The following is a 25,635-nucleotide window of genomic DNA, read 5'->3' as shown; positions in this document are numbered from 1 at the left end:
GTAATAGAATTTCAGAGATATTGGTTGCATGCATTTGTAAATACATGGGAAGCTGCTAGGCCTCGTCAAAGCTTCTCTGTCACTAGCAGTCCCTAACACTAAGGGGTTCACGTCCGGGGCACAGAGCACATTTACTGCTGCGCCCACTGCCAGGCTGGAGCTCACTTATGAGCTCCAGCTTCCGGCTCCCACAGTGGATGATGGATGGGAGAGATGTCATGACGTCTCTCCCATAATGCAGAGCGGGTCAGCCCGGGAGGACGGAGGATCGGATGGCGGCGGGAGCGGGAGCGGGGATTCAGGTAAGTGTGTTTTTTTGTTGTTTTTTTACGTGTGTGTCTTTGTCTGCACTACTGGGGGCACTGCATCGGGGGGGACCACTACTGGAGACACTACTGGGGGGACTACTACTGGGGGCACTGCATAAGGGGGACCACTACTGGGGGCACTGTATAAGGGGCACTGCATAGGGGGGATCACTACTGGAGGTCTGTATAAGGCGGACCACTACTGGGGGCACTAATGGGGGCCTGCAAAAGGGGAACCACTACAGGGGGCACTGTATAAGGGGCACTGCAGGAGGGAGGATCACTACTGGAGGCCTGCATAACCCCCTTAGTACTGGGGGCACTGCATAGGGTGGACTACATAAGGGGCACTACTGGGGGCACTATACAGGGGTTTACTACTGGGGGCACAAGGGGCACTGCATAGGGGGGACCACTACTGGGGTCACTGAATAGGGAGGACCACTACAGAGGGCACTGTCTAAGGGGCACTGCATAGGGGGGATCACTACTGGGGGCTTGCATAAGGGGACCACTACTGGGGGCATTGTATAAGGGGCACTGCATAGGGGGGATCACTACTGGAGGTCTGTATAAGGGGAACCACTACTGGGGGCACTAATGGGGGCCTGCATAAGGGGGACCACTACAGAGTGCACTGTATAAGGGGCACTGCATAGGGAGGATCACTACTGGAGGCCTGCATAAGGGGGGACCAGTACTGGGGGCACTGCACAGGGTGGCCTACATAAGGGGCACTACTGGGGGCACTATATAGGGGTTTACTACTGGAGGCACAAGGGGCACTGCATAGGGGGGACCACTACTGGGGTCACTGAATAGGGAGGACCACTACAGAGGGCACTGTCTAAGTGGCACTGCATACTAGGGATCACTACTGGGGTCCTGCATAAGGGGGACCACTACTGGGGGCACTGTATAAGGGGTACTACTGGGGGCATTGCATACTGGGGGTACTGTACAAGGGGCACTACTGGGAGCCTGCATAAGGGGGACCACTACTGGGGGCACTGCATAGGGGGGACTGTATAAGGGGCACTGCATTAAGGTGCATATGGAATGGAAAGAAATGTTCCCAGAGTGACGAAAAAGGGGTGTGTGTCATGTTTACACGCCCCATTTTTCAGTGACCACACCCCTTGTGACCACGCCCATTTTTACGGCATACGCACATATGGGGGGGGGGGGAGGCTCCATTTTTCAATTTGCCCTGGGCTCCAAATACCCTATCTATGCCACTGGTCTCTATACTGTATATATTAATTACACCTACACAGTCTGTAGCCAGGCTAGAGAATCATAATGCTAGGTAGTATCCTGTAAACTTACATGTTGTGATGCAATCTGGAAATGGAACACAGACAAAAAAAAAACTAATCCTACTGTTAAAAGCTTTAACTTTGTCAAATAATGGCCCCAATGATTATGATAGGATCACTATCAAGCAACACAGTGGTGTTGGGTCCAGAAGTGTTTAAATATTGGGCCAGTTGCCCACTATCACCGAATATATGGCAGCAGGTATGACCACTATAGACCTCATGTACATAAAGTCTTCCTGGTTTCCCAGGACTTAGTTGTATGTTGTCACCATCCCTTCTTTGTAAACTACCTTCTCATCGGTTCCTGGTTCCACCAGCACATCTACTTACTATATTAGCAGTTATAGGAATGTATTACACCAATCATGAGACTATTTTGGGCTCAGGACCCATGGTTTCTCAACTGCATGTAATTAATATAGTTAGTTGAATACATTACCTCCAATGTGAAGAGAGACACAAGAACTAAAAGCTGTACAGCCTTTCAATCATACAGCATTCAAACCGTATAGCCTTCAACCATACAGCCTTAACACCACGCAGGTTTTAATTTAAACAGACCAGCCTACCAACTATATAGTACTCCAACTGTACAGACTTCCAACTTTACAGTACTCCATACAACCCTTCGGTACAGCCTTCAAACAGTGAAGCCTACAGACGATAGGGCCAGATTAATGGTGGGTACACACTACACGATATGCTTCCTGAGCGATATCGTGTAGTGTTGTCCCCGGCAGGCTGTGCTCAATGGCGTTCATGACATTGAGCACAGCAGCTGAACGATATCATTAACGATATCGTTCAGCGCCGGGCTCTCTCCCCCCCATTCCCTGACATGCAGCAACCTGACGAGATCGTTAGGTTGGCCTGCATGTCAGCCCGATGAACGATAATGACGATCGACCCGCGGGAACACGCGTCGTCGTTATCGTTCATCTTTTTGGGGTTAAAAATGGATGATAAAGTGGACCACTGAACGATAACGATATCGTTATCGTTCAGTCGTCCACTTTATTGCCCAGTGTGTACGCACCTTATGACTTGTAGGGGGCCCCTACCAACTAAATTGCCAAAATTATATACTGGTAATGTAATTAAATAGTATAATGTGTAAATACTCCTAGCAGCACAAATGTGTTAAAAAAAAAGCTGCAGTGCTCCAGTTCACATTGTCGTACAGTGCCCCCATTTTATATAATGTCACAGTGCCACAAGTTCACGTTATGCCACTGTTCCCAGTTCATATTATGCCACAAAGTGCCTCAAGTTCACACTATGCCACAAAGTGCCTCCAATTCACATTATGCCACAGTGTCACTGGTGCCGCTCAGGACCTTCTTGTTCCTCCCCCTTGCCATTCCCACCTGGTACGGCATCACTTGTAGCCTGCACTGTCACAGTTCAGTTTTATGCTAATGATGTAGCAATGTGTGAGGGCCTCCAGTATGTGGGAGCCCTTGGACAACCACCCTGGCTGCCATGTTTTTAATCCAGCACAGCGATCTGTACAGCCTTCAAACTACAATCCTCCAACCGTACAACCCTCCAAACATACAGCCTTCCAGTCAAATCACCGACAGAACCAGCTCAGCTACTTTTCAAGAAAATGAATACAGCCTTTTAGAGTTATCAATTGAGACCTTTCTTTAGCTGCTAAGTTGCACTATTCTTTTAAAAGACAGCTCACTGTAAAAAAAAAAAAAAAACGCAGGCAGCCAGTTTTCCTCCTTATAAAGCAGACAACTAGATCTTTTTGGACTCAAAGTCAGGGGTCATTGAATTTAAGTAACTTGTCTCAGTTCAGGCATCATCTTGTCAATAAATGAAAATGTTTAGTTCTTTCATGTGAGATAGGGAAAAGCAATTTAAAGTGTTGACCTCTGGCTCTGCGGTGAAATTGTATTCTTGCTGCGAATTGCAGATAGTGGTGGCAGATTCTGAAAGTGATTTGTGGCCAGCATCAGGCGGTGGATACATTTATTTTTATTTTTCTGGATTAAATGAAACTCTTCTCTGTACTTAAATATTTTCCCCCAATAAAAATAATAATAATAATTTATATATGTAAAAAAAAAAAAAAATATATATATATATATATATATATATCTTTCTATATCATACAGTGAACTCTGTTATTAATATCTTGTACAGCCTGAGTTAAGTTATCGGTCCCAATGGACCTTAGGTAACAGTGTACAGTCAGCCATGGTACTCAAGTCTGTCTCAAATAGATAACTTTGACACATGAACACAGTAATCATATTAATCAACAAGACAGCAGTTCGGTCAGGGGACCAGTTGCTTCTTGCACACACTACTTGGGTATACAGTAGCACAATGCATTCGTGCAATGCTATTTTATATTGCCTCCTAAGATTCTTGAATGGCTTTTGTAAGTCCACTTTGCCACTTCAAGCAGGCATGTCTTGAAGTTGATACCCCATAAAACTTTTTCTTTTTCATATCTATGGAACTTAGGATCAGTGCTGCAATTTATGATTTGATTTCTGATAGACATAATTAGGTCATAGATTGTAGTTATTACATAGATTGTCACTGAAATAAATCATGTACAGTATGATCTTTGGATTCTTATTGCTTTTGAAAAGCCGTGCAGTGATGTTCAGTGCAAGTGGCCTAATACATAGGCTTCATTTGGTAATACAATGATATGCATGTCATTGTTAATAATATTTCTACATTCTTTTGGTTGATACATAGCATAGCATTTATATATACTGTATATATTAGAGATGAGCGGGTTCGGTTCCCTGGGAACCGAACCCACCCGAATTATGGGGATCCAAGTCAGATACGAATCGGCTCGGGTTTTCCCGCCTGACTCGGATCTGAAAACGAGGCAAAACGTCATCATCCTGCTGTCGGATTCTCGCAGGTTTTGGATTCTATAAAGGTCCCGCGATTCGCCGTCATTTTCATTCCGGCTGTGGAGAGTGAAGAGAGAGGGAGCTGGGAGCTGTGCTGTACTGTTAATACTTAATACTTGTTATTGTTAATTGCATGCTGACGCTGTGCATAGGGGCTGGTTACTGTTGTCCATAAGGGCTGGCTGTTGTCTATAGAGGGGCTGGCTGGCTGTCGTTATCCTGTCCATTGGGGCTGACTGGCTGTAGTGTTGTGTTGTCCAGGGGGTGCTCTGTCCTTCAGGGGTGCTCTTCACCCACCCCCAGTGTGAAAAAAAAAAATTAGTGTTAGCCACACTTGTCATCAGTGCAGGGGTTCTGTGCTGCTGTCTGTTAAGGGGCTGCTGACTCTTTTCAGGGGTTCAACCCAGTGTTAAAAAAATAAAAATAAACTATTTTTTTTGTGTGGCGTGTTAGCCACACCTGTCATCGGCATAGCTGCGCAGGAGTGCTGTGTTGCTGTCTTTCGAGGGGCTGCTGCCCAAAAAATAAATAAACACATTTTTTTTGTGTGCGTGTCAGCCACACCTGGCTGTCACTGTCATCGGTGTAGGTGCGCAGGGGTGCTGTGCTGCTGTCTGTTGAGGGCTGCTGGGCCAAAAATAAAAAAAACTATTTTTTTTGTGTGCGTGTTAGCTACACCTAGCTGTCACGGTCATCGGCATAGGTGCACAGGGGTGCTGTGCTGCTGTCTGTCAAGGGGCTGCTGTCTCTTTCAGGGGTTCACGCCCAGTGTGAAAAAAACAATCAATTTTTTTCTGTGTGCGTGTTAACCACACCATCAGTGAAAAAATAAAAACAATTTTTTTTATTTTATTTTTTTTTATTTTGATAAATATTTTTATTGCATTCTGTAAACAAAACCAGTAAAAAATAAAATAAAAAAAGAACAAACATGAATATTGCAATGAAAACTTTTTTAAGTTATTGGTTTACAAAAAGTTTTTTTTTAATCTTAAACATAGGATAACATTTCTGCTAACAGCTTATAAAGTTATATGCTCTTAAACACTAAAGCCTATATTTACAAACCTATATAGATTGGACATCCTAAATTCTAAAACTGTTCTATTCAAAAACATAAACAAAAGCAAAGATTATAAGTCTAGTATGTTATAGTGTGTTATTATGATGTTAGAATGTAGAAGGCCAAAAATTGGGTGGACCACACATGGCTGATTGATCATCCATGGTGACTGGATTAGTGTCATAAGGAAGAGGAGGCTGCAAACTGGGTGTCATGTTATGAGTTGGCATATGGGGTATGTTGCCATTAAGGGATCAGGCTGGTTATCAGTGGACACATTATTATAGTTGTTGTTATTCTGAGTTGCCATCTCCTGAAGGGTGTTTACCAACAGGCAGAGACTACCTTTCATCAGCTCAGGCATAGACACTTCCTGAGGAACAGAGCTCTGCTCTCTGGAGGGAAGCCAAATAGGTGGGAGCCCCTGTTCCAACATCTGAAGCTCTTCTCTCTCCACATCATCTATCTATTATAGATGAAAAATAAATGTCATCGGGGACATCTAGCTTCTCTTTGTGTACTCTGCTCACCCTTTTTGGACAGGAAGTCCAGGATGGATGGTTTGGAAGAATAAGGTCTAGCAACAGATGGGGATGGTCATTATCAAGACCTGGTCCCCCCAGTGGGTATAGTCTGGGAGGTATTGGTTGGCATGCAGGCAGCTGAATAACAAAGGCCTCCATGTTGTCTGTGCTCACTATTCGTGTTTCAGTTTGCGATTCAGGTAGGATTAAAGTCAGCTACAGAACACAGAATCACTGGATGTCTTAGTGCATTCAGGCCAGATATGATCCATGAATTCCCAGACAGATTCTGGACAGATGAATCCTTTGCTTGTGATAATCCTTGGTAATTCCTGGCAAAGGTGGGTGTTATAGCCAGACACTTTGAAGGCTGTAACTTTGAACTTCTTTATATGTGAATTAAACCTTCCCACACTGCAGAACTGGAGAAATACCTTGAAGTTCAGCACCTAGAGCATCTTTTTTCATGTTCTCTGAGGCCTCTCCTGACTGTGAAGAAAGATTCTCCACACTGTAGTCTTCCATTGTGACTTTTTAATGGTGATATTCAATGTTGTCCACTGGCTGAGATCCATCTCATCTGAGGGGTGGGTTTTCCCCATGCAAATGAGACAATTCACATCCAGAAGGTGACTCTTTTGTTTAGCCATGGTGTCAGTCTCTCTTTTGGCAGAATTTGCACAATCTTGGTCTTGGGGGCACCATGATGAATCAGACAGATCCTCCAGGGTAAACATCTGATCTGGTGTTGTATCTATTTCTATTAAACCTTTGCGTGTGAGTTTAGTCATCTGCCACTTGTTGTGGAGCTCTTTTTCTGCTTTCTAAATGATCTCCAGACACAACGTAAAACTTAAACCTTAAACTGAAATGTTGCATTTAATGCTCTGTTACGCTTGTACATATATCTAAGTAATATGGTTAAGGCCACTATCTAACTCTGTTTTTTTTTTATGTCCCTGTACAGGTTGGAAAATGCCTTTACAAAAGGTTTGCAAAGGATTATTTCAGTCAATTGTTTTTTGGAAGCACTCTTCATGGTCCCCTTCCGGGATGAAAATCCACTCCTAGCCGCAGAAGCAGGCGCAGGATTCTCAAGAAAGACACAACGTAATGCCTTAAATCAGGGGTAGCCAACCTCGGTCCTCAAGAGCTCACGTTTTCCAGATGACTTAGCTGGTGCACAGGTATAATCATTACTCACCAAAACATTTAGAAAGATCCACAGGTGGAGTTAATTATTATAGTTGTGATTCTGTGAGGAGACCTGGAAAACATGCACTGTTGGTAGCTCTCGAGGACCAGGGTTGGCTACCCCTGCCTTAAACCATAGATCTTATGCTTGTCCACATATCTGTGCTGGTTAAGTGGCACTTTGAGGCCACTAACTAACTACGGTTTTTTATGTCCCTGTACAGGTTGGGAAATGCCTTTATAGAAGGTTTGCAAAGGATTATTTAAGTCAATTGTTTATTTGTTTTTGGAAAGCACTCTTCCTGGTCCCCTTCTGGAATGAGAAAATCAACTCCCAGCAGCAGCAGCCATTCTCAAGGATTCTTCTGTGGCAAGGACTGATATGAATGTATCAGTTTTTTTTGTAAATGCCTCCTCCCCTCCCCTTCTCCTTCGTAAATTTTCTTCAGAATCAAAAAACAAAATTAAATTTACTACCAAGCAACCCTCCCTGTCCCTGCCCTGCCTTCAACTACATATATACTCCAACTCCCTCAGGCCTCTCTTGAATAATAAAAGTGTTTCCTGATGTGCCATGTTTGAAGTTGAACTGCAATGTGCCACCCACTGCTGCAGTCAGCCAGCTATCTTGGTGCAAATTTTGGGCCTAAACTAGATGAAAAAAAATCAATATTGTGAGCTGTGAGGTGGTCAAAATTGACTGGAAACAAGTGGAAATAAATGTTATTGAGGTTATTAATACTGTAGGAACAAAAAAAAGCCCATTTTATTTGACTTTAGCTGTTTTTATGATTTTTTAAGAAAAAATCCAGATCCAAAACCATAACTGAAAAACAAAACACAGAGGTGAGGTTTTGACAAAACCAATCCAGATCCAAAACCAGGTGAGATCCAGATCCAAAACCAAAACACGAGGATCAGTGCACATCTCTAATATATATATATATATATATATATATATATATATATATATGTATAATCAGTTTGTCTGTAGAGTCAGACTTAAGCTGGGTACGACATGACAGATTGGGATGATAACTGTGTAGTGTGTATACAGCACCAGGGTCTAACGGTTGGACTCCCCATATTGGGTGTACTGCGCGCGCTATGTCAGTCGGATCATTTTGGTATTGTCTAGAACAGTGATTTTCAACCTTTTTCAACTGGAGGCACACTAGGCAAGATTTTAAAATTGCCAAGGCACACCATCCGGCGATGTGGCGTGCGCGACCTATGCAAAAACATACACATTGGCTCTCACATAAAAAAACACGCATTGGCCTTCACAGGAATAAAACACACATACAATGGCCCCAAAGATATAACACACACATACATTGGCCCCCACATAAAAAAACATAACATAGGCCCCCACAGAAAAAAAAAACATAGGCTCCCACAGAAAAAAATTAACATAGGCCCCCACAGAAAAAAATAACATGGGCCCCCACAGAAAAAAAAATAATAGACCCCCCACAGAAAAAAAATAACATAGGCAACCACAGAAAAAAAAAATAACAAGGACCCCCACAGAAACAAACAAAAAACAACAACACATTGCTCTCCACAAAATCAAATCATACTGGCTACCACATCAAAAATAAATTTAAATTTTTTTAGACTTACCTGTCTGTCATCGGCTGCAGGTTCCCACGGTGCAGAGCTGTCAGCAGTGGCTGGCGGGTCGCGGGCGGCTAGGAGGAAAGGGCTTCCTAGCCGCTGGAGGGAGAGATGTACTGGCTGGCCACGGGCGGGTGGGAGAGAAGGGGTGGCTGGTCGCGGGCGGGTGGGAGAGAAGGGGTGGCTGGTCGCGGGCGGGTAGTACTGGTTGGCCGCAGGCAGGAGTTAGTGAAGGGGTGGCTAACCGCTGGCGAAGGTGGGAATACTGCCTGGTCGCAGGCGGGAAGGAGAGAAGGACTGGCTGGCCGCGAGCGGGAGAAAAGGACTGGCTGAGACTCTGTTGGGGCGGGCAGGCAGGCCAGGCAGGCAACGCGGCATGCGTGACCTGTGATGTCACGCTGCCGCGTTCAGGCAGGTCACGGCCCGGGCGTGCCCCTGAGCCTCCCAGAGGAGCTCAGTGGCAGCGCTGCCCGGGCCGCAGCTCTTTAATGTGACCGGCGGCTCTAGCGCTGTGGCACACCTCACAACCGCCCGCGGCACACTACTGTGCCGCGGCACAGCAGTTGAAAACCTCTGGTCTAGAAAGTGCAGTGTGTGTACGGACCTTGCCCCTACGTCTGCTAATTAATTAGCATTAGCCTACAGATAAGAGATTATTTGGAATGGAATGGATCGTTTGGACCTAAACGGTTATTGTGTAGTATGTTTAGTGTATATCAGCTGTTTCTGGGATGGTTTTGGTCGATCTGAATCGTTCTAGTCGTTAGCATCGATGGTCAAAATCTTATAGTATGTACCCAGCTTTAAAATCAGGGATAGAGACCGTGAAAGCCAGATATTTACCCTCTTAAACTCACTTAATAAAGGCCAGCCAGACACTCTTGAGACAAGCATATGTGCAGGGGCAGCTTAAAGAGGAGGGAGCATGTGTGCAGTCTCTGGGTCTTATTCAGACCCGGTCGCAAGTGCCGGGTGCTCGTTACCGGGTCGATGTTTGCCCACTGGGCATGCGCACGTCGGAGCCGAGCTGTCGATAGTGATTGACAGCTCGCCCCATTTGGGAGGTGGGCAGGGGGGGTGGCCGGCCAAACGGAGGCGTTCCCGATGGAACGCCTGCCGTTTTGTGTTGGCGGCCCCACTGACATCAGCAATGATGTCAGTGGGGAGCTTCCTGCTCGATCAGAGCAGGAAGCTCCCTGGGGCTTGCGCTTGCCGAGACCCAACCTTAGGGTTTCGTCGCAAGACCGATGATCACGATGGTCTTGACCATCGCGACCATCACCCTGGTCGGTCGCTAAGCTGTGGGCGGTAACCCACAGCTTAGCTAGCGACCTGGAGGCAGCACTAAAAAAAGAAGCGGCCGCCCTCATTCAGAGAGAGCGATCGCTTCTTGCGACCGCCTCTGAATGAGGGCCTCTGTGTGGGTCACCTCCTCTCTCGCTAGAGGCGCAGCTGAGTACACTCTGACAGTGTGTCATTATCAACCGAGCATGGGCATGTCTCCAGGAAAATGGCCACTACTTCATTTTCCCAGTGACGCAAACTCTGGAGATGTGACTATAATACATGGGTGCAAGGTATGCGGTTTGGCCCCCAGGCCCTACTGCACATCCTGCACCCAGTATAGATACACCACTGCTTATGTGCTAAAATAGTATAAGTATTAGTAAGTACTGTCCCCACCTAAGACAGCAGAAACAAATGATGTACAGAGCCCGGCCCTGCCCCCGACGTGGTCACCCGGTCTCCGGGCTTTTCTCAGAGAGGAGAAACATAAAGTCAGTAAGTATGGCATAGCCCGCAATTTCGTTCACACGTTGCCTATATGAATATGCACAGAACGGATTCTGCGCTTACTTTACTTCTACGTACGGACCCCCTTGCAGCTATTGCGTGTCTTTCCGGCTGTGAAGTGCGAAAAAAGCTGTGCTGCAAAGTGGGATCTCCTGCAGCCCAGTGGGGAGGGATCCCAACATCCCTCTCCGGCAGGGCTGCCCCATTGCAGTCAATGGGCTAATGCCTTCCCCACATAAATAGGGTCTCTATAATAAAAAAAAAACATTGGAAAGGCTGCTGTGGGGCTGGCGGAGAGAAAGCAGGAGAGAGCTCCACAATATCTCCTGCTTTCTGTATTGGTACATTTAGAGCAGAGGTCTTCAACCTTGGCCCTCCAGCTGCTGTGGAACTACACATCCCAGCATGCACTGCCACCTTTTTGATATAACAGCATGCTAAAACTATGGCAGTGCATGCTGGGATGTGTAGTTTCACAGCAGCTGGAGGGCCAAGGTTGAAGACCTCTGATTTAGAGGATACTTAGTTCTGCCCTTAAATATGAGGAAACAGAAGTTTTTTGCATATTTTTAGGGCAGAATTGATTAATAAATATGCCCCATAGCTACATAAAGGGGGAGATTTTTTAATTATCGCTAAATTGTGATCATCTTTCCCTCTCTTCGTCTGCACACCAGCATTTTATTGATGATTGCTGGTAGGCAGGATTACCTACTTTCCTGGGACAGCTCTATATTGGAAGAGCGATGCAAATACTTCCTGGTTTCAGGGGCGCAGAGAGGGGGGGAAGCGGGTACAGATTACCTGGGCCCAGGCTTCCTGAGGGGTTTGACACCGCCCCCCCCCTCCCTCAGTGTGTGGTGAGCTGCAGTGGGAGACTGCTCATGGCTGATCGCGCCCCCTCTGGCTTTGAGCAGGGCTGAGGGGGCTCAGAGAGCCCCCCTCCCCAGCGCACAGTGCCGCCTCGCGGCGCTGCATTTTTTTCCAGGAAGGGGGAGTGGCCATGCCTCCCGTGATTAGGCCATGCCCCCTGTTACCTGGGGCCACTGCGGCCCTTGGCGGGCCTGCCTGGTTTATGACCCGGGGGTTAAAATGCGCATATGCGACCATTCCACAGTGTGCCCAGCATCATGCCATTAATTGCATCATCATGCTGGCCCCTGTTACCGCTTTTGTATCTGACCCCTCTTCAGGTACATTGCCAAAATCTCGGGAGTACAGAGATCACCCATTATTTCAGAGTTTTCACAGACATTTCGGGAGAGTCGGCAAGTGCGCCTGTAGATTATTATTCTCTGTTACAGTTAAACATTTTAGCTGACAGTAATGGATCATAAAAATCACAATGTATTTTTTACATCTTTATATAAACCTGCCAAATAGGTAGTTTGCTTCAAATAATTACACTGTCACTGAACAGGGAATAATTTAACAATAAATTATGTATATTCTTTGGACTCACATTGCATTTCAAAAGACACGCAATGATTTCTAATGCAATTAGCCTAGCATCCAAGTCTGTATAACCTCAGGTTGCTTCAACGCGTTTTCACTGAACTTTGCCTATGTGAGAATGTCCGAAATGTGTAGGGTCCTGCACATCATCTTTATTTGGTTATGATCAGTTTTGACACATGTAAAGTGTGAAAACATGCAAGATACACTCTTGCATGCATCAAACCCTACAGTATATCAATACTATTTTATTTCCATAAGAATATATACACTCGATGTTCAATTCATTGATGATATTTTTGAAGAAAAGACGAAAATATGTATGTCGAAAATATTGATTATTTGAGAACATACAGCACGACATATGTATTTTATTGTAAATTACTCCATAGCTAGTACAGAAGGTGAAGAGTACTTACAGAATCCTTCAAGTTTATCTGCTGTCTTACTCCAAGCCACCTGGAAGGTTTCCATTATCACCTGGATGGTCCTCCGCTCGGGGTGGGACTTCCTGTAGTTAAATACAGTCATCACAGTACCCAGTTCAAGGGTCCTCTTTATCTGGCTCTTTTCGTACTCCGGCAGCGCCCGGTAATCAGAGCTCCTCCTTCGCGCCATCTCAAACACACTCCCCAAATCGGTCTTACACCTTTCAAATGTGCTGCGGACCAGAAAAATAATTGTGTAAATTACACTTTTATTGCATTATAGGCTTTCTTTTTTAGGCACAAACTTAACAGCACAGGCAAAATTCGTAATAATTGATTTACAAAGGTAGATTCAATTAGGCAAGGAGTGACTTGGGTGGTCTGTTCTGCCACATAAAGTACCCAGAGCTATTCAAATCGAGACCCGCGATCAACTCGCAAGCAGTCCAGAGTCAGGAGTTAATGCTCATTTCTGCTCACATCCTCTGGAGGTGCTGGTGGGTTAATCGCAGCCCTGCAATTGAGTAATTCTGGAGCACGCTTTACACGAGGGAGGAGACCACGCGGCTCAACCTGCGGCTAATTGAATCGGCGCCAAGTGATACCGTACAAGGCTTGTAAATAAATATTTGTATCATTACTTGTGCGTTATTTGGGAAATCATGTGTATAGTAATAATTCACCCCAACTGTAAGTTACTATGGATATTAGAAGTCAATGTCTATAAATACAATATAAAAACACTCTTCCTGTAGATTGTCTTTATGTGGTGATGGAATATATCACCAGTAATGAGGTTCGCAAACTATAACCAAACACAAAAAAAAAACATTAAGCAAACTTCAAGGCTTCTAATACAAAGCATCTCCCTATGTTTTTCCAAGTAATAACTACCCAGTAAGCCTTTGCTACCACTACCCACTAAGCCTCTCGCTAAGAATTAGTTAACAACGCTGGGGCAAAGCAAATTTCCTGAGATGCTGCATAATATATGGCAGCTATATAAATAACAGTTAATAATAATAATACTAAAAATAGACATGGGGAACATACAGCAAAAAATATTCCGGTTCCTCTCGAAATTCCAGAGCAAGAAACTGCACCAAATTGGTTACGCCATTCGCCCGTCCCAAATCATACTCCAATTTATCCAAGGCGCCCCCATATATATTAATGTCAGGACACCATATAGCTAAGCCCTTCTCCTTTTCGGGACTCACGTTGGAATGACCATTCGCACAGTCTGTGTAGGAGGCTAGTCCTGGATTCGGGTGGTGATTGGACTTAGCAACTAACTGACTTAGCAACTAACTGACTTAGCAACTAACTGACTTAGCAACTAACTGACTTAGCAACTAACTGAGGACTTGAAAATAAAAAAATAATTTACTGTCACAAAGCAATGAAAATGCAATGGAAGTGATTAACCCAAGCAGCTACCAAATAAAGGGCTAGTCAGGCCCATACATATGTATACACACAAAAAAAAACCAGAAGACAAATAGTAGTGCTATGATGATTATATATTCATTAACAAATAGTCAAATGTCAATAAAGAACATGTTGTTTTAATATAATAAATGTCCAATAAAATCAATATAAATGCAATATGAAATGTGAGCCAATGTTTCACCCCAAAGGAAATCCACACAAACACAATGCCTTCTCTTATATATACTTCCGGATATGGAAATAATTGTAGATGACAGTGAGTGGCACTTTCACAAAATAGAAATGGGCCTGCCAGTATATAATTACCAAATCCTTGCACCGATAGAGGGGTATTCCTATTGACAGTTCCAAAAGATGCTGGTCTCTAAATAGAAACCGGTAAGTTGGTCCAGGATATTTGCAGAAGCCAAGTCGATGTTTGTGGGATCACTTGGTAGGTGAAGACAAAATCCTTTCGCAAAATTGTTTTTAACTTTGAAAAATCTGTCATTTAGTACAGCGAAACGCCAATGTGCAACATTCGCATTTGTATAATAAATAGTAAGTATGTATCATAATGTGCAGAAATATCCAAACTTTAGTTAGGACCCTGTAAAGGTTGCGTCAGCTAAATTCAGTGAAACATGCAATTCTATGAGCTGACTGGTGGCCCTATTGTGATTGGAAAGTGTGGTAATACAGTGATAGAAGATTGGTCTTCGAGCTTACACTTTTGCGCAGTGCGCATCTAAATATTATTACACTTCTCTGCACGTTGATGCAATCCCTACTCTGCGGACTGCAGAGACTCTACAAGTACATTGTCGGGTGCTGGTAGACCATCGAAGCGCAACGGTGGAACATCCTGGTGTTTTGTGATGTGCGGCGAAATGCGCATGATAAATGACCTCCAGCTAATTTAATAAAATAAAGGAAAAGTGACTATATTGGCTTCTAATATCATAAAATGTCTATAAAGTAGTTTATTGTACATTTTGTGGTGTAAAATATGTGTATTATTATATAAATTATTTTCTACGGAAGGGACTTTATTACGGGCTCACAATATTACCTCCGACTAGCTGCATACATTAAAAACACAAATGTCACTTATACTGTGTCAGTGATGTATTAAGTCATCTTACTGTATTTCTGTCACCTGGAAGGCTAGGAACTATTGACACCACTGAAGCACAATCACTTTGCCTTTCCATCCGAACATCCCTTCGATATTGATGTGTCCATGTACTGTAAATTCAGCAATAAGAGCTCTATAAGCTCTACAGACACACTGTATATTATAAATAACTTATGCTCCAGTACAATATTCTTTCACTTAAAGGAACCAGTTATGGAAAGGGAAAATAAATGTGACTTGATTTGTATATTAGCTATGTGAAATGACAATTATCATAAATAATATTTGATACATGTCACAGCTGTGAATTCAAGATTGTCAATTTACCCCAGCTTCGTTATGTAGAACTTTTCCTGTTACGCTTTCTTGGCTTGTTACATTAACTACGCCTCAGTGCACCGCTGATATTTTAATGAGTGTCCGAAATCGGCCTAACAGACAAATGTAAGTACACAGATTTATCTACGGGATAGGCAAATAGACAGAATTTCAAAACCCTGTTTATACAATTAGGATACTTATAGTACTAAAAAGGGGGAGGGGGGTAAATTAAAAATGATGCATCTGCAAGCTTCCACAGAAGCAGGGGATTGGTGTCCAGGAAAACTAAGGGCCTGATTCAGAGCCGCTCGTAAGCGGCCGCTCGTTCGTTCCGAGCGATGTTCGCACAACTGCGCATGCGTACGTATTGTAATAGGCATGCGCGAACCAGTCAGTGTGGCCCAAAATCGTTTGTTCGCTAAATAGCGAATGCCTGCTATTTTGAGTGACAGGAGGAGGCGTTTGTGGGTGGTAACAGGGGAAGGTGCTTGAAAACGGGGAGTGGAGATCCGAACGCAGGCGTGCTTAAAGGTCAAAACGGGCGTTTTATGGGTGTGCATAATTAATACAGCAGCGTCATTGACCACGTCACTTGGTTGTTTTATAGTCAGAACTGCTCGCAAGATTGCGGTAGGAAAAACCAACCACAAGAATAGCGAGCAGTTCATACGCTGTTCGATGTACTCGATTAATCTATTAAATAACGGACATGACGTATGATGCGAGCGGCCAGGGGGCGTCTTTTACAAAATTACGACCGCATGTTTTGTTCGCTCGTTCAGACATAGAGGCGTCAACAGACCGCAAAGAGCGAACGGTTCATTTAAATAGCCACCCCCTTTTTCTGAACGAGCGAGCGCAAATAGCGTCCGGCTCTGAATCAGGCCCTAAGGCTGCAGTCAGTTGAGCTGCTGAGGCATTACTAGGCCATAAATCTACCGATGCACACAGTGCAGTTCTGCAGAGCAAATCTTCAATCCTGCCAGTTATAGGGGTGCGTGCTATAGATAGGAGTATTATTGCATTATATTTGGACATATTAGATTAAGTATAAACATGTCAATATACATTTATTAGAATTAGTGGTGCTGAGACACAGTATCAGTGTTCACTTTGGTAGCACCTTTAAGCTAGGGAGGTGCGCCGACCCCCGTGTTTTGGTTTTGAATCTGTATCTCCTCGCGTTTTTTATTTGGATTTGCCAAAACCACCCTTGCGTGTTTTGGTTTTGGATCTGTATGTTTTCTAAAAAAAGTCATAATAACAGCTAAAATCACAGAATTTGGGCCTGTTTTTGTTTCTACAGTATTATTAACCTCAATAACATTTATTTCCAGTCATTTCCAGTCAATTTTGACCACCTCACCGCTCACAATATTGATTTCATCTAGTATAGGCTAAAAGGTTGCATCAAGCTAGCTGGCTGACTAAGCTAAGTGACAGCAGTGGGCGGCACTAACATGTGGTAGTTCAGCTTCCAAAATGGCACAGAGTGGCATTGCAGTGGTAGACAGGATGGCAGTTTAATAAACTATACGACCCCTAGGAAGTTTAAAAACCAAGAATGTTTTCCTTAACTAGGTCAGAGGCCCGGCGGAGTTGGTATATGTTTATGTACTGAAGACAGTAAAAGGACGGAAGAATTGATTACTTTTTAATTTATTTATTTTAATGTTATGATTTTATTTATTAATTCTTAAATTTATGAAGGAAGATCAATCTAGGATCAAGTTCTTCAGTTCGATCTGGAGGAGGTTTTTAAATTTTTATACATCTAATAGAAATGAGGTGGCCTTGCTTGTGGAGATGCTGCTAGAACATATTGTAAACAGACGTTTACTTTGTACTCAGGGAGGTTGTTGGGGATAATGGGACCAAGACTTGCTGTTTGCATCAGAGGAAAGCAGCCTGTAGTTCTCTAGCTGAACCAGACCTCCCAGCATCTGTGATGTTTGCTGGGCCTACTGGAAATTATTTGTCAATAACAGGTGGCGTACTTCAGGTTACCTCAGCCTGGTTTATGCACTGTATATGTGTATGTACCATGTAAATATGTATGTACAGTATGTGACCAATATACTATACTAATTTTTGTATTAAACGTATTTGTACTTTATTGCACACATCCTGGCAGGAAGATGCTCTGTGCTGCTGATATCTGCCCACCCCATCAACTTGGTGGTTCAGAATTTAAAATAAAAGGACCATACAGGGGATGCTGTCTGTGGCCATTACAATTTTTGGACATTCATAAACTATAAAACTGAAAATGACAGGCAGCAATGCCGCAAACAGTACATAATGCAAAGAAAGAGGTGCAAGATGGAATTGTCCTTGGGCTGTCCCACCCACTCTTATGATGACCCTTGGATGCTGGCGAAGCAAATAAAGGGCTTGATCTACAAGTCCAACATACTTAGCGGAATCACTCTGTTTCAGCTCCTCCTTCAGTTTATCCAGCTGCTTTTGCAAAAGTCTGATTAGGGGAATGACCTGACTCAAGCTGGCAGTGTCTGAACTAACTTCACATGTGGCAAGTTCAAAGGGTTTGAGAACCTTGCATAACACAGAAATTGTTCTCCACTGCGCTTGACTAAGGTGCATTCCTGCTTTTTTTCCCTATGTCATAGGCCATTGTGTAGCCTTGGATGGCCTTTTGCTGCTCCTCCATCCGCTGAAGCATATAGAGAGTAGAATTCCACCTAGTTTCTACCTCTTGCTTCAGCTGATGGCAGGGCAAATTCAACAGTAATTGCTGGTGCTGCAATCTTTGACACGCAGTTGCTGAATGTCGAAAATGTCCCGAAATCTTTCGGGCCACTGAGAGCATATCCTGCACGCCCCTGTCATTTTTAAAAAAAATCTTGCACCACCAAATTAATTGTTTGAACAAAACATGGGACGTGTTAGAATTCGTCCAGATGTAATGTTCTCACAATATTGGTGGCATTGTCAGAAATCACAAATCCCGAGGAGAGTCCAAGCAGGGTAAGACATTTTGCATTGATTTCCCTGAGTTTTTCTAAGATGTTCTCAACGGTATGCCTCTTAGTGAAATCGGTGATACACAGAGTGGCCTGCCTCTGAATGACCTGGCATTTATTAGATGCTGCTGCTGCTATTTGCACTGTTGGAGGCAATACACCTACCCATTGGGCTGTCACAGTCATGTAATCTTTAGTTTGCACTGTCCTGCTTGTCCACATATCTGTGGTTAAGTGGACAGTGGATACAACGGCATTTTGGAGGACACTAATAAGGTTTTTTTACTGTTCTTGTGAAGTGAAACTAGAAAGGACATGGTAGCGGGGATACAGAACCGCATTTAACTGTCTAAAACCCACTGCATTAATGGTGGATACTAGACACACATTTAATACCAGCATAGCTGTTATGGTGTCAGCAATCCGCTATGCAACTGGGTGACTGCTGTTATACTTGTTCCCCCTTGCAAAGGATTGTTTGACAGTCAATTGTTTTGTTAAACTACTAAAAGTAGTCTTCTTCCTGGTCCCGTTTTGGGATGAAGATTCACTCACAGCAGCAGCAACAGGCGTAGCACTCAAGGATCCCTCTGAGGAACCACAGATAGGAGAGGAGTCAGTCATGCTTATGAAATTGGATGCAGCAGGACTACTTCTGATCACGATTGAGGATGTTGATGATGCAGGTGTTGGTGGTGAAGATTGCAGGCGCTTGGATCTAACATAGAGAAGTGAGCAGCTAGGTGACGCTGGACTGATTGTTACGTTTTTAGCCAAAGTATCTGAATTTTGTAAACACTTTGGAATTTGATTAATGGGCTGCAAGTGACGTAACAGGGAGGAGGTTCCTAGGTGGTTAAGATCCTTACCTCTACTCACTCTTGCTTGGCAAACATTACAGATGGCTTGACTTGTCCGGATTTGGGTGGAAATAATTCCACACATGAGAAGTGGATTTTTTTGTGTTCTGCCCCGGCATGACAATGGGTTTTTTCATACCATGGGCAACAACTGTTGCCTGATTTACACAAACAACATCCTCGGCATCAACATCCTCATCATCCTTGTTAGCGCCAACTACAGAAATATCCTCTTCATCATCCTGGTGCAATTTCACAGAAGCATCCTCAATTTCTACGTCAGCATGTTGACTTGTGTTGCTCATCCCCACATTTGCAGAGGGCACACAAATTATGGAAGGAGGATCCTCTTCAAGTACAGTATTAGAAAGGTCAGGCTCACACATGGCAACCGCGGACACACTTGGACTCTACTCGGGGATCTGTGAATTATCTGAGCACACAGTTGGTTCATGTGCCTTAGCGATTTTAATTTTTTTCACACTTCTACAGGGAGAAGGGCTTACATCATCATAAGATGCAGAACCACCAGTCATAAATAAAAGGTCAAGGCCTTATCCTTTCCTTGTCACTTTGTGTAGTAAACTGCATATTGTAAATTTTTTGTTTCTCTGCAGCTAACTTAGGCCCTCATTCAGAGCCGTACGCTCTGAGCAGAGTGCACGCTCTGAATGAGGGCCGGGCTCCATTTTCATGGAGCGTCCTCCTGGACGCTCGTATAGCTGTGGGTCACCACCCACAGGCTATACGAGCGTGCATTTTGATGGCCGCGATGGTCGTGACCATCGCGACCATCGAAATTGCGAGCCGGAGCCTGCGGTTGAGGTTTTCAACCGCAAGCTCCGGAGTGATTTTGGCTCTATCAGAGCCAAAATCACTCCCACTGACATCACTAGTGATGTCAGTGGGCCGGCTTCTGACGGGAGGCGTTCCCGTGGGAACACCCCCGTCAGGGAGGCACGCCCCCAGCACGCCCACCAAAGGGGGCGTGCTGTCAATCAACATTGACAGCACGCCCCCTTTGATCGGACACAACGAGCGAAGGAAAGTCCTTCGCTCGTCGTGTCTGGCGCATGCGCACGACGGAGCTCCCTCCATCGTGCGCATGCTCAGTGCAGACCATCGACCCACTTGCGAGCGGACAGCCGCTCGCGAGTGGGTCTTAATCAGGCCCTTAGCTTTTAATTTTTTTTTCTTTAACACTGTAAAACATTGCTTGTTTGATTTTAAATGTCCTGACTTAAGCCCTTGGGCCGTTGGGCCGTCAACGTCATAGATGACGTTGACGGCCTTGCATCGTCATCATGACTGCTGGCAGCAGCTGCAAGACTGGTATGTGGTTCCTGCTCTCCTCTCATTTGATTGTCCTCCATATCAACAAACTTACATTGCGGTCTGAACGGCAGTGTCACTGAACAATATTTTTTTAACACTGGGGAAGAGCACCCCTGAACGAGGCAGCAGCCCTGTAATGAACAACACAGACAGCACCCCTTTTTTATGGACAACAAAGCACCCCTGCTGAGTGCAGACAGACCACCTGCAGAGTCACAAATACGTGGACGATAAACTGTGGTCTGGTAGGCAGTGTCACCAAACAATAATAGTGCAGCTAAGTTGCTAACGCGCACACACAAAAAAAACACTTTTATTTTTTTTTACACTGCAGAAGAGCACCCCTGATTGACAGAGCACCCCCCCTGGACAACACAGCACTGCTGCCCTAGCCCCTTGATGGACACAGCAGCAGCCCCTTGATTGACAGGACAAGTGACATAGCAGCTGCAGCACCCACTGAAGCCCCCCTTTATATACTGCAGCCCCAGCCCCTTTATGGACAACACAGCAGCAGCCTTCAGCCCCAGACCCTGTTTTGTTTGCATGCTTGTATATGAATTCATATGGACACTGATGCATGGGTTTCAACTGCTATGCTCTTTATTCAGCCATTTGCAAACTATATACATACTGTTCACAAGACTACACCCACTTCCCAGCATTCCCATTGGTCCTAGGGACCGTCACAGAAGATCCAGGCTTTCACATACAGTTAGGGAGTGTCTACAAACATTAGGCATATCTAATGCAATAACATCACAGACCCCAACAGGACAAGTTGGTCAACACACTGACACAGACAGTGACAGCAACACGTCTGTTCAGTTCACCATCCACACCCGGAGTGAAAATGGCCCCGATCACCGGGAACTTTATAGAATCCAAAGCCCGCGAGAATCCAACAGCGGGAAGATGACGTTTTGCCTTGTTTTGAGATCCGAGTCAGACGGGAAACCCCGAGCCGAACTCGGTTCTCGCTTTGGATATGGAAGTTCGAGTGGGTCCGGTTCTCTGAGAACCGGTCCCGCTCATCTCTACTTTAAACCCTTGATCACTGTTCTAACATAACTGGGGCCTAGGCTGGTTTCCACAAGTTATGTAATGAAAGTTTATTTTCATTTTGTGTATTAAAAGTATTGTGGGAGAAGACTACAGAGGGATTCTCAGGAGCAAATGCTATCATCCCCCGTAACTAACCCTCCGAACATTACTCCTTACACCTTGTGCAAATACTATTTTCAAAAAGTATGTACTATTCACTGTTGATATAAAGAGCTGGAGGCTTAGGGACACTTGTTCATTCTATTGGGCCTGGGTCTCAATCTTGTTAATTACCCAGACCCCCCAGACCAAGGGGGTCTAAAGAGCCCAAGTTCTTTTCAACTTGAGATTGGTAGTTGCTGGAGTGGGACACACTGTCTTTTTCCTAACCCCCCCACATTCCCTACCCATAATAAAGGCAACACCCCGTATTAACCAGACATACTACCGGTAGTAGTCTCTCCATTATGCAGCAGGCTGATCATCGTAGGGACGATTTAGTATTTAGATGATCTGGCATTGTTAGTCATTTTTTAATTTGCATTATTTATGTTTTATTGTATGAACTACACATGGTCTTTCTTATTCTGTATGAAAAAAGCTTCCATCGTAAGCCCCGTCCTTTTTTTCCATCCAGTGGGCAGTCACGACAGCGGCAATGTATTGGTAAAAAGGCAAATTTTCATTGATAATTTATCACAGATAGCAGAGACAGTGTTTGCACTACAGTAGTTTACTGACAAACTAGCACTGCCCCAGCCTTACCATGGATGTGCACATTGGTGAAGAGAAAAGATACGGGGCCCCTGTAATCAGGTACTCATGCTGATGCCGTCTGCTCCAATGTCTTATAACTCATGTGTTTATGCTTAAAGCGACAGGGGGCGGGGATTTAGGAAAATGGTTAAAAAACAAATATTAAAGAGATTTTCAATTCAGGATTATGGATGTCACGATCCTAACTAATTTTTCCCAGGCCAGCTGATCGCAGCATCCAATCCCTGGGGATCCACCCCTATAAATTCCATTTCCTGACTGGCCTCCATTGCCAGTACAACATCGCTTCTGCTGAAATTACAGCTCCGTGCTGTGCTCCCAGGTACTCTGTATCTGAACGGTTCCAGTCCATGTGATTCCAGTTTCAAGTCTGATTGCAAGTGTCCATTCCATCTGTGCTCCAGTCTGGGTTATCCACTGAGACTTGTTCCTAACTACTACCATCGGGTCCCAGCCGATATCGCCAACCATCTGTCCCAGCCGATATATCCATCCATCGGTCCCAGCCGATACTTCCAACATCAGTTCCAAACTGACCCAGTACTGCAATTCATCATCATCGGTTCCAAACCGACCCAGTACTGCAACTCATCATCATTGATTCCAACCGATCAAGTTCATCAATTCTTCAACATCGGACTCAATTAAGTTATTCAATTCATCAACATCGGTCCCAACCGATCAAGTTAATCAATTAAATAATATCGGACTCCTATCAGTTAAGTTCTTCAACATCGGTCTCAAACCGATCAAGTTCATCAATTCTTTAACATCGGATTCAAATCCATCAAGTTCTTCAAATTATCAACATCAGTCTCACACCAATCCAGCTCTTAATCCAGCATCATCGGTCCCAATATGATTCTGCTCATTCCTTCAGTACTATATATTCAGTTCCATTCCAACCTGTTGTTTAATAAAGACATTCTATTCCTGTCCTCACCTTCGGGCCCATCATTCACTGCCGTATCTCTATCTCCTCACATCATTACATGAGGAAGTCCTGGCTCAGTCCACCCAAATTCCTTCACGCCTCTCTGATCTCCTCTTCAGCCTCCCATGCCTGTTCCTACCCACACCAACCCTCAGGCGTGACAATGGAATTCTCAAATAATAACACGTTTTACTCCACTCTCAGCAGGTACAGTGCCTCATATTTTAAACATGTCGCTTGTGCATGTTCTCAGCTATTAAGATTGTAAATGGAATGCTGTTAGGTAAAGAAAAGTCAACAAGGTTGGATGATATATAGTTGAATTAAACTGGTATACTTCCCCTTTAAGCAAGGTTCGCCCATTACAAAGACGGCGCGTTTCACCTCAATTCTTTTGTTAATTTTGCAATACACCAAGTTCCTCTACAGATCACTGAAACTCGACAGAAACACACAAATATAAACAGGGGATATCAATATTACTGAGTTTCACTATATTTCCTGGTTTATCGACACAGTTACAGAGTTTCTACAGTCAACTCCATGTCCCTGTCCTTGTGCAGTAATTGAACTCCAGAGGATAATGTCACATAAGCATGAACACTCTCTTTCCCCACCAGGAAGAGTCCTCTACTGAGGCCGCAGTCTAAGGCAAAAGTGACTTGGGACAGGGACATTAAATAATAGGGAGTACATTGATGTAATGTTAGTTGTCTTCCTTTCATATTCTTAATGATTCAGTCCCACTTTGTTGGCAGTTCTTATAATGAATAATGTCTTGTTATTTATATGTCTTCCATAGTCCTTAATAATACACACGTTTATGCTAGATTGTGTAAATCAGAGGTAGGTAACGCAGTAGTTGTGGAACTATGAGGCCCAGCATGCCTGCCTTGTCATGCTAAAATGTAAAGCTACAAAATAGCCTGAGCCATAGGTTGCTTAAACCTGTCGTAAAGCATAGGGACTACACCACTCCTATCGCTGGCAACGGTGGCATTGTGGTCGTCGGTACGCCCCTCCTCCCCGCACTCACCGCCATCTCTCAGCTAGGGTGACAGGTGGACTTCTGGTAAGGTTGCGCTGGCCGTCAGCTACGTTGTCAGGCACATGATGATGGAGAAAGCTCTAAACTTCTTCCTCGTAGTTTCATTGCTTCTGCTTTTTTCGTTTATACGATTCTACACTACCCCCCACCCAGCAGCTTGGTTTTCTGCTCTAGTGCATACACTTCCTTCCTCATGCTGCAGGCTCCACACAGACCTCCCTTCCCCATGATGAAAGCACTTTACATGACACAGAAGCAAAAAGTGGGAATTGGACGGCAGTGTGGAAAACAAACGGCAAGAAATAATGATTGTCAGCTCCATGGCTCAGGGATTCTGCCCCTCTGCGCTTCCAAGGTATTCTTAGTAGCAGTGGACAGAGCAAGTGACCTTCGCTACCATCATGTCTTTCTACATGATGTCTATGATTAGCCTTTTTTATTGCTGTTTTATAACGCAGCCACAGCTATATTATAGGAGGGGAACCTCATATTACAGTGTTTTCAGTTTCAAATGTCAAGATTTCCTGGTATTCACCATTTGTTTTTGTTTTTCCTGGTAAAAATTTTAATTTCCTGCCAAAACTGGCACATAATATGCTGTGGTAAGTACAATACATAGGGGCCTATTCATCATCAAAGGCAGTAAGGCCTCCGATGATGACGTATTGAACTCGCTGTGAGGGATACTTTAGAAGTCTGACACCGGAGCAATTCATCATTGCTCTGTTGAGGGGACAACTGCTCCGAAAAGCAGTTGTCCCCGTGAAAAGTATCGCAGCTACAGATGTAGCTGCGTTACTTACCTGCTCCCCATCATCCCGGCTACGCATGTGTGACCTCGAGTCACGCATGCGTAAAGCCGCCGGGAGGGAGTAAGGAGGTGGCGGAGGGATCCGCTCAGATACCTCTTCGCATCCCCGGTACTCCTTCCCATAGGAAGGAGCGGGGATCCGAGAACAAGCACCGTCTGAAGATGGAGTTTGCTGAATACCGGTGGGTCCTATCGGACCCCTAATGATGAATGGCCCGGTAACTTAAAAATGCTAGCGTTTCCACATGGTTACCGGGCCATTTATTGTTTGATGAATAGGCCCCATAGCATGAATGCTAACCAACTTAAACACAGTACGGAAAACCAAATAATAATATCTATAAAAAGGTAAT

General features: G+C 44.4%; 1 protein-coding gene across 2 annotated transcripts in view; it reads right to left on the bottom strand.

Annotated features, from left to right (window-relative positions):
- The window catches only part of PLCG2 (phospholipase C gamma 2), a 221,437-nt gene that overhangs the window by 161,726 nt on the left and 34,076 nt on the right, over positions 1–25,635 (bottom strand). For both annotated transcript variants that reach the window (XM_088449429.1, XM_088449430.1), the window contains exon 2: positions 12,591–12,832. In XM_088449429.1, coding sequence (XP_088305555.1) covers positions 12,591–12,789 — 199 coding nt within the window. In that variant the 5' untranslated portion in view covers positions 12,790–12,832. The remainder of the gene's footprint in view (positions 1–12,590; positions 12,833–25,635) is intronic.

Source organism: Taudactylus pleione, unplaced genomic scaffold (assembly GCF_031769625.1).
Source record: "Taudactylus pleione unplaced genomic scaffold, aTauple2 ptg000484l, whole genome shotgun sequence".
Classification (NCBI taxonomy): Eukaryota; Metazoa; Chordata; class Amphibia; order Anura; family Myobatrachidae; genus Taudactylus; species Taudactylus pleione.
This window is presented reverse-complemented; position numbering and strand designations above follow the sequence as displayed.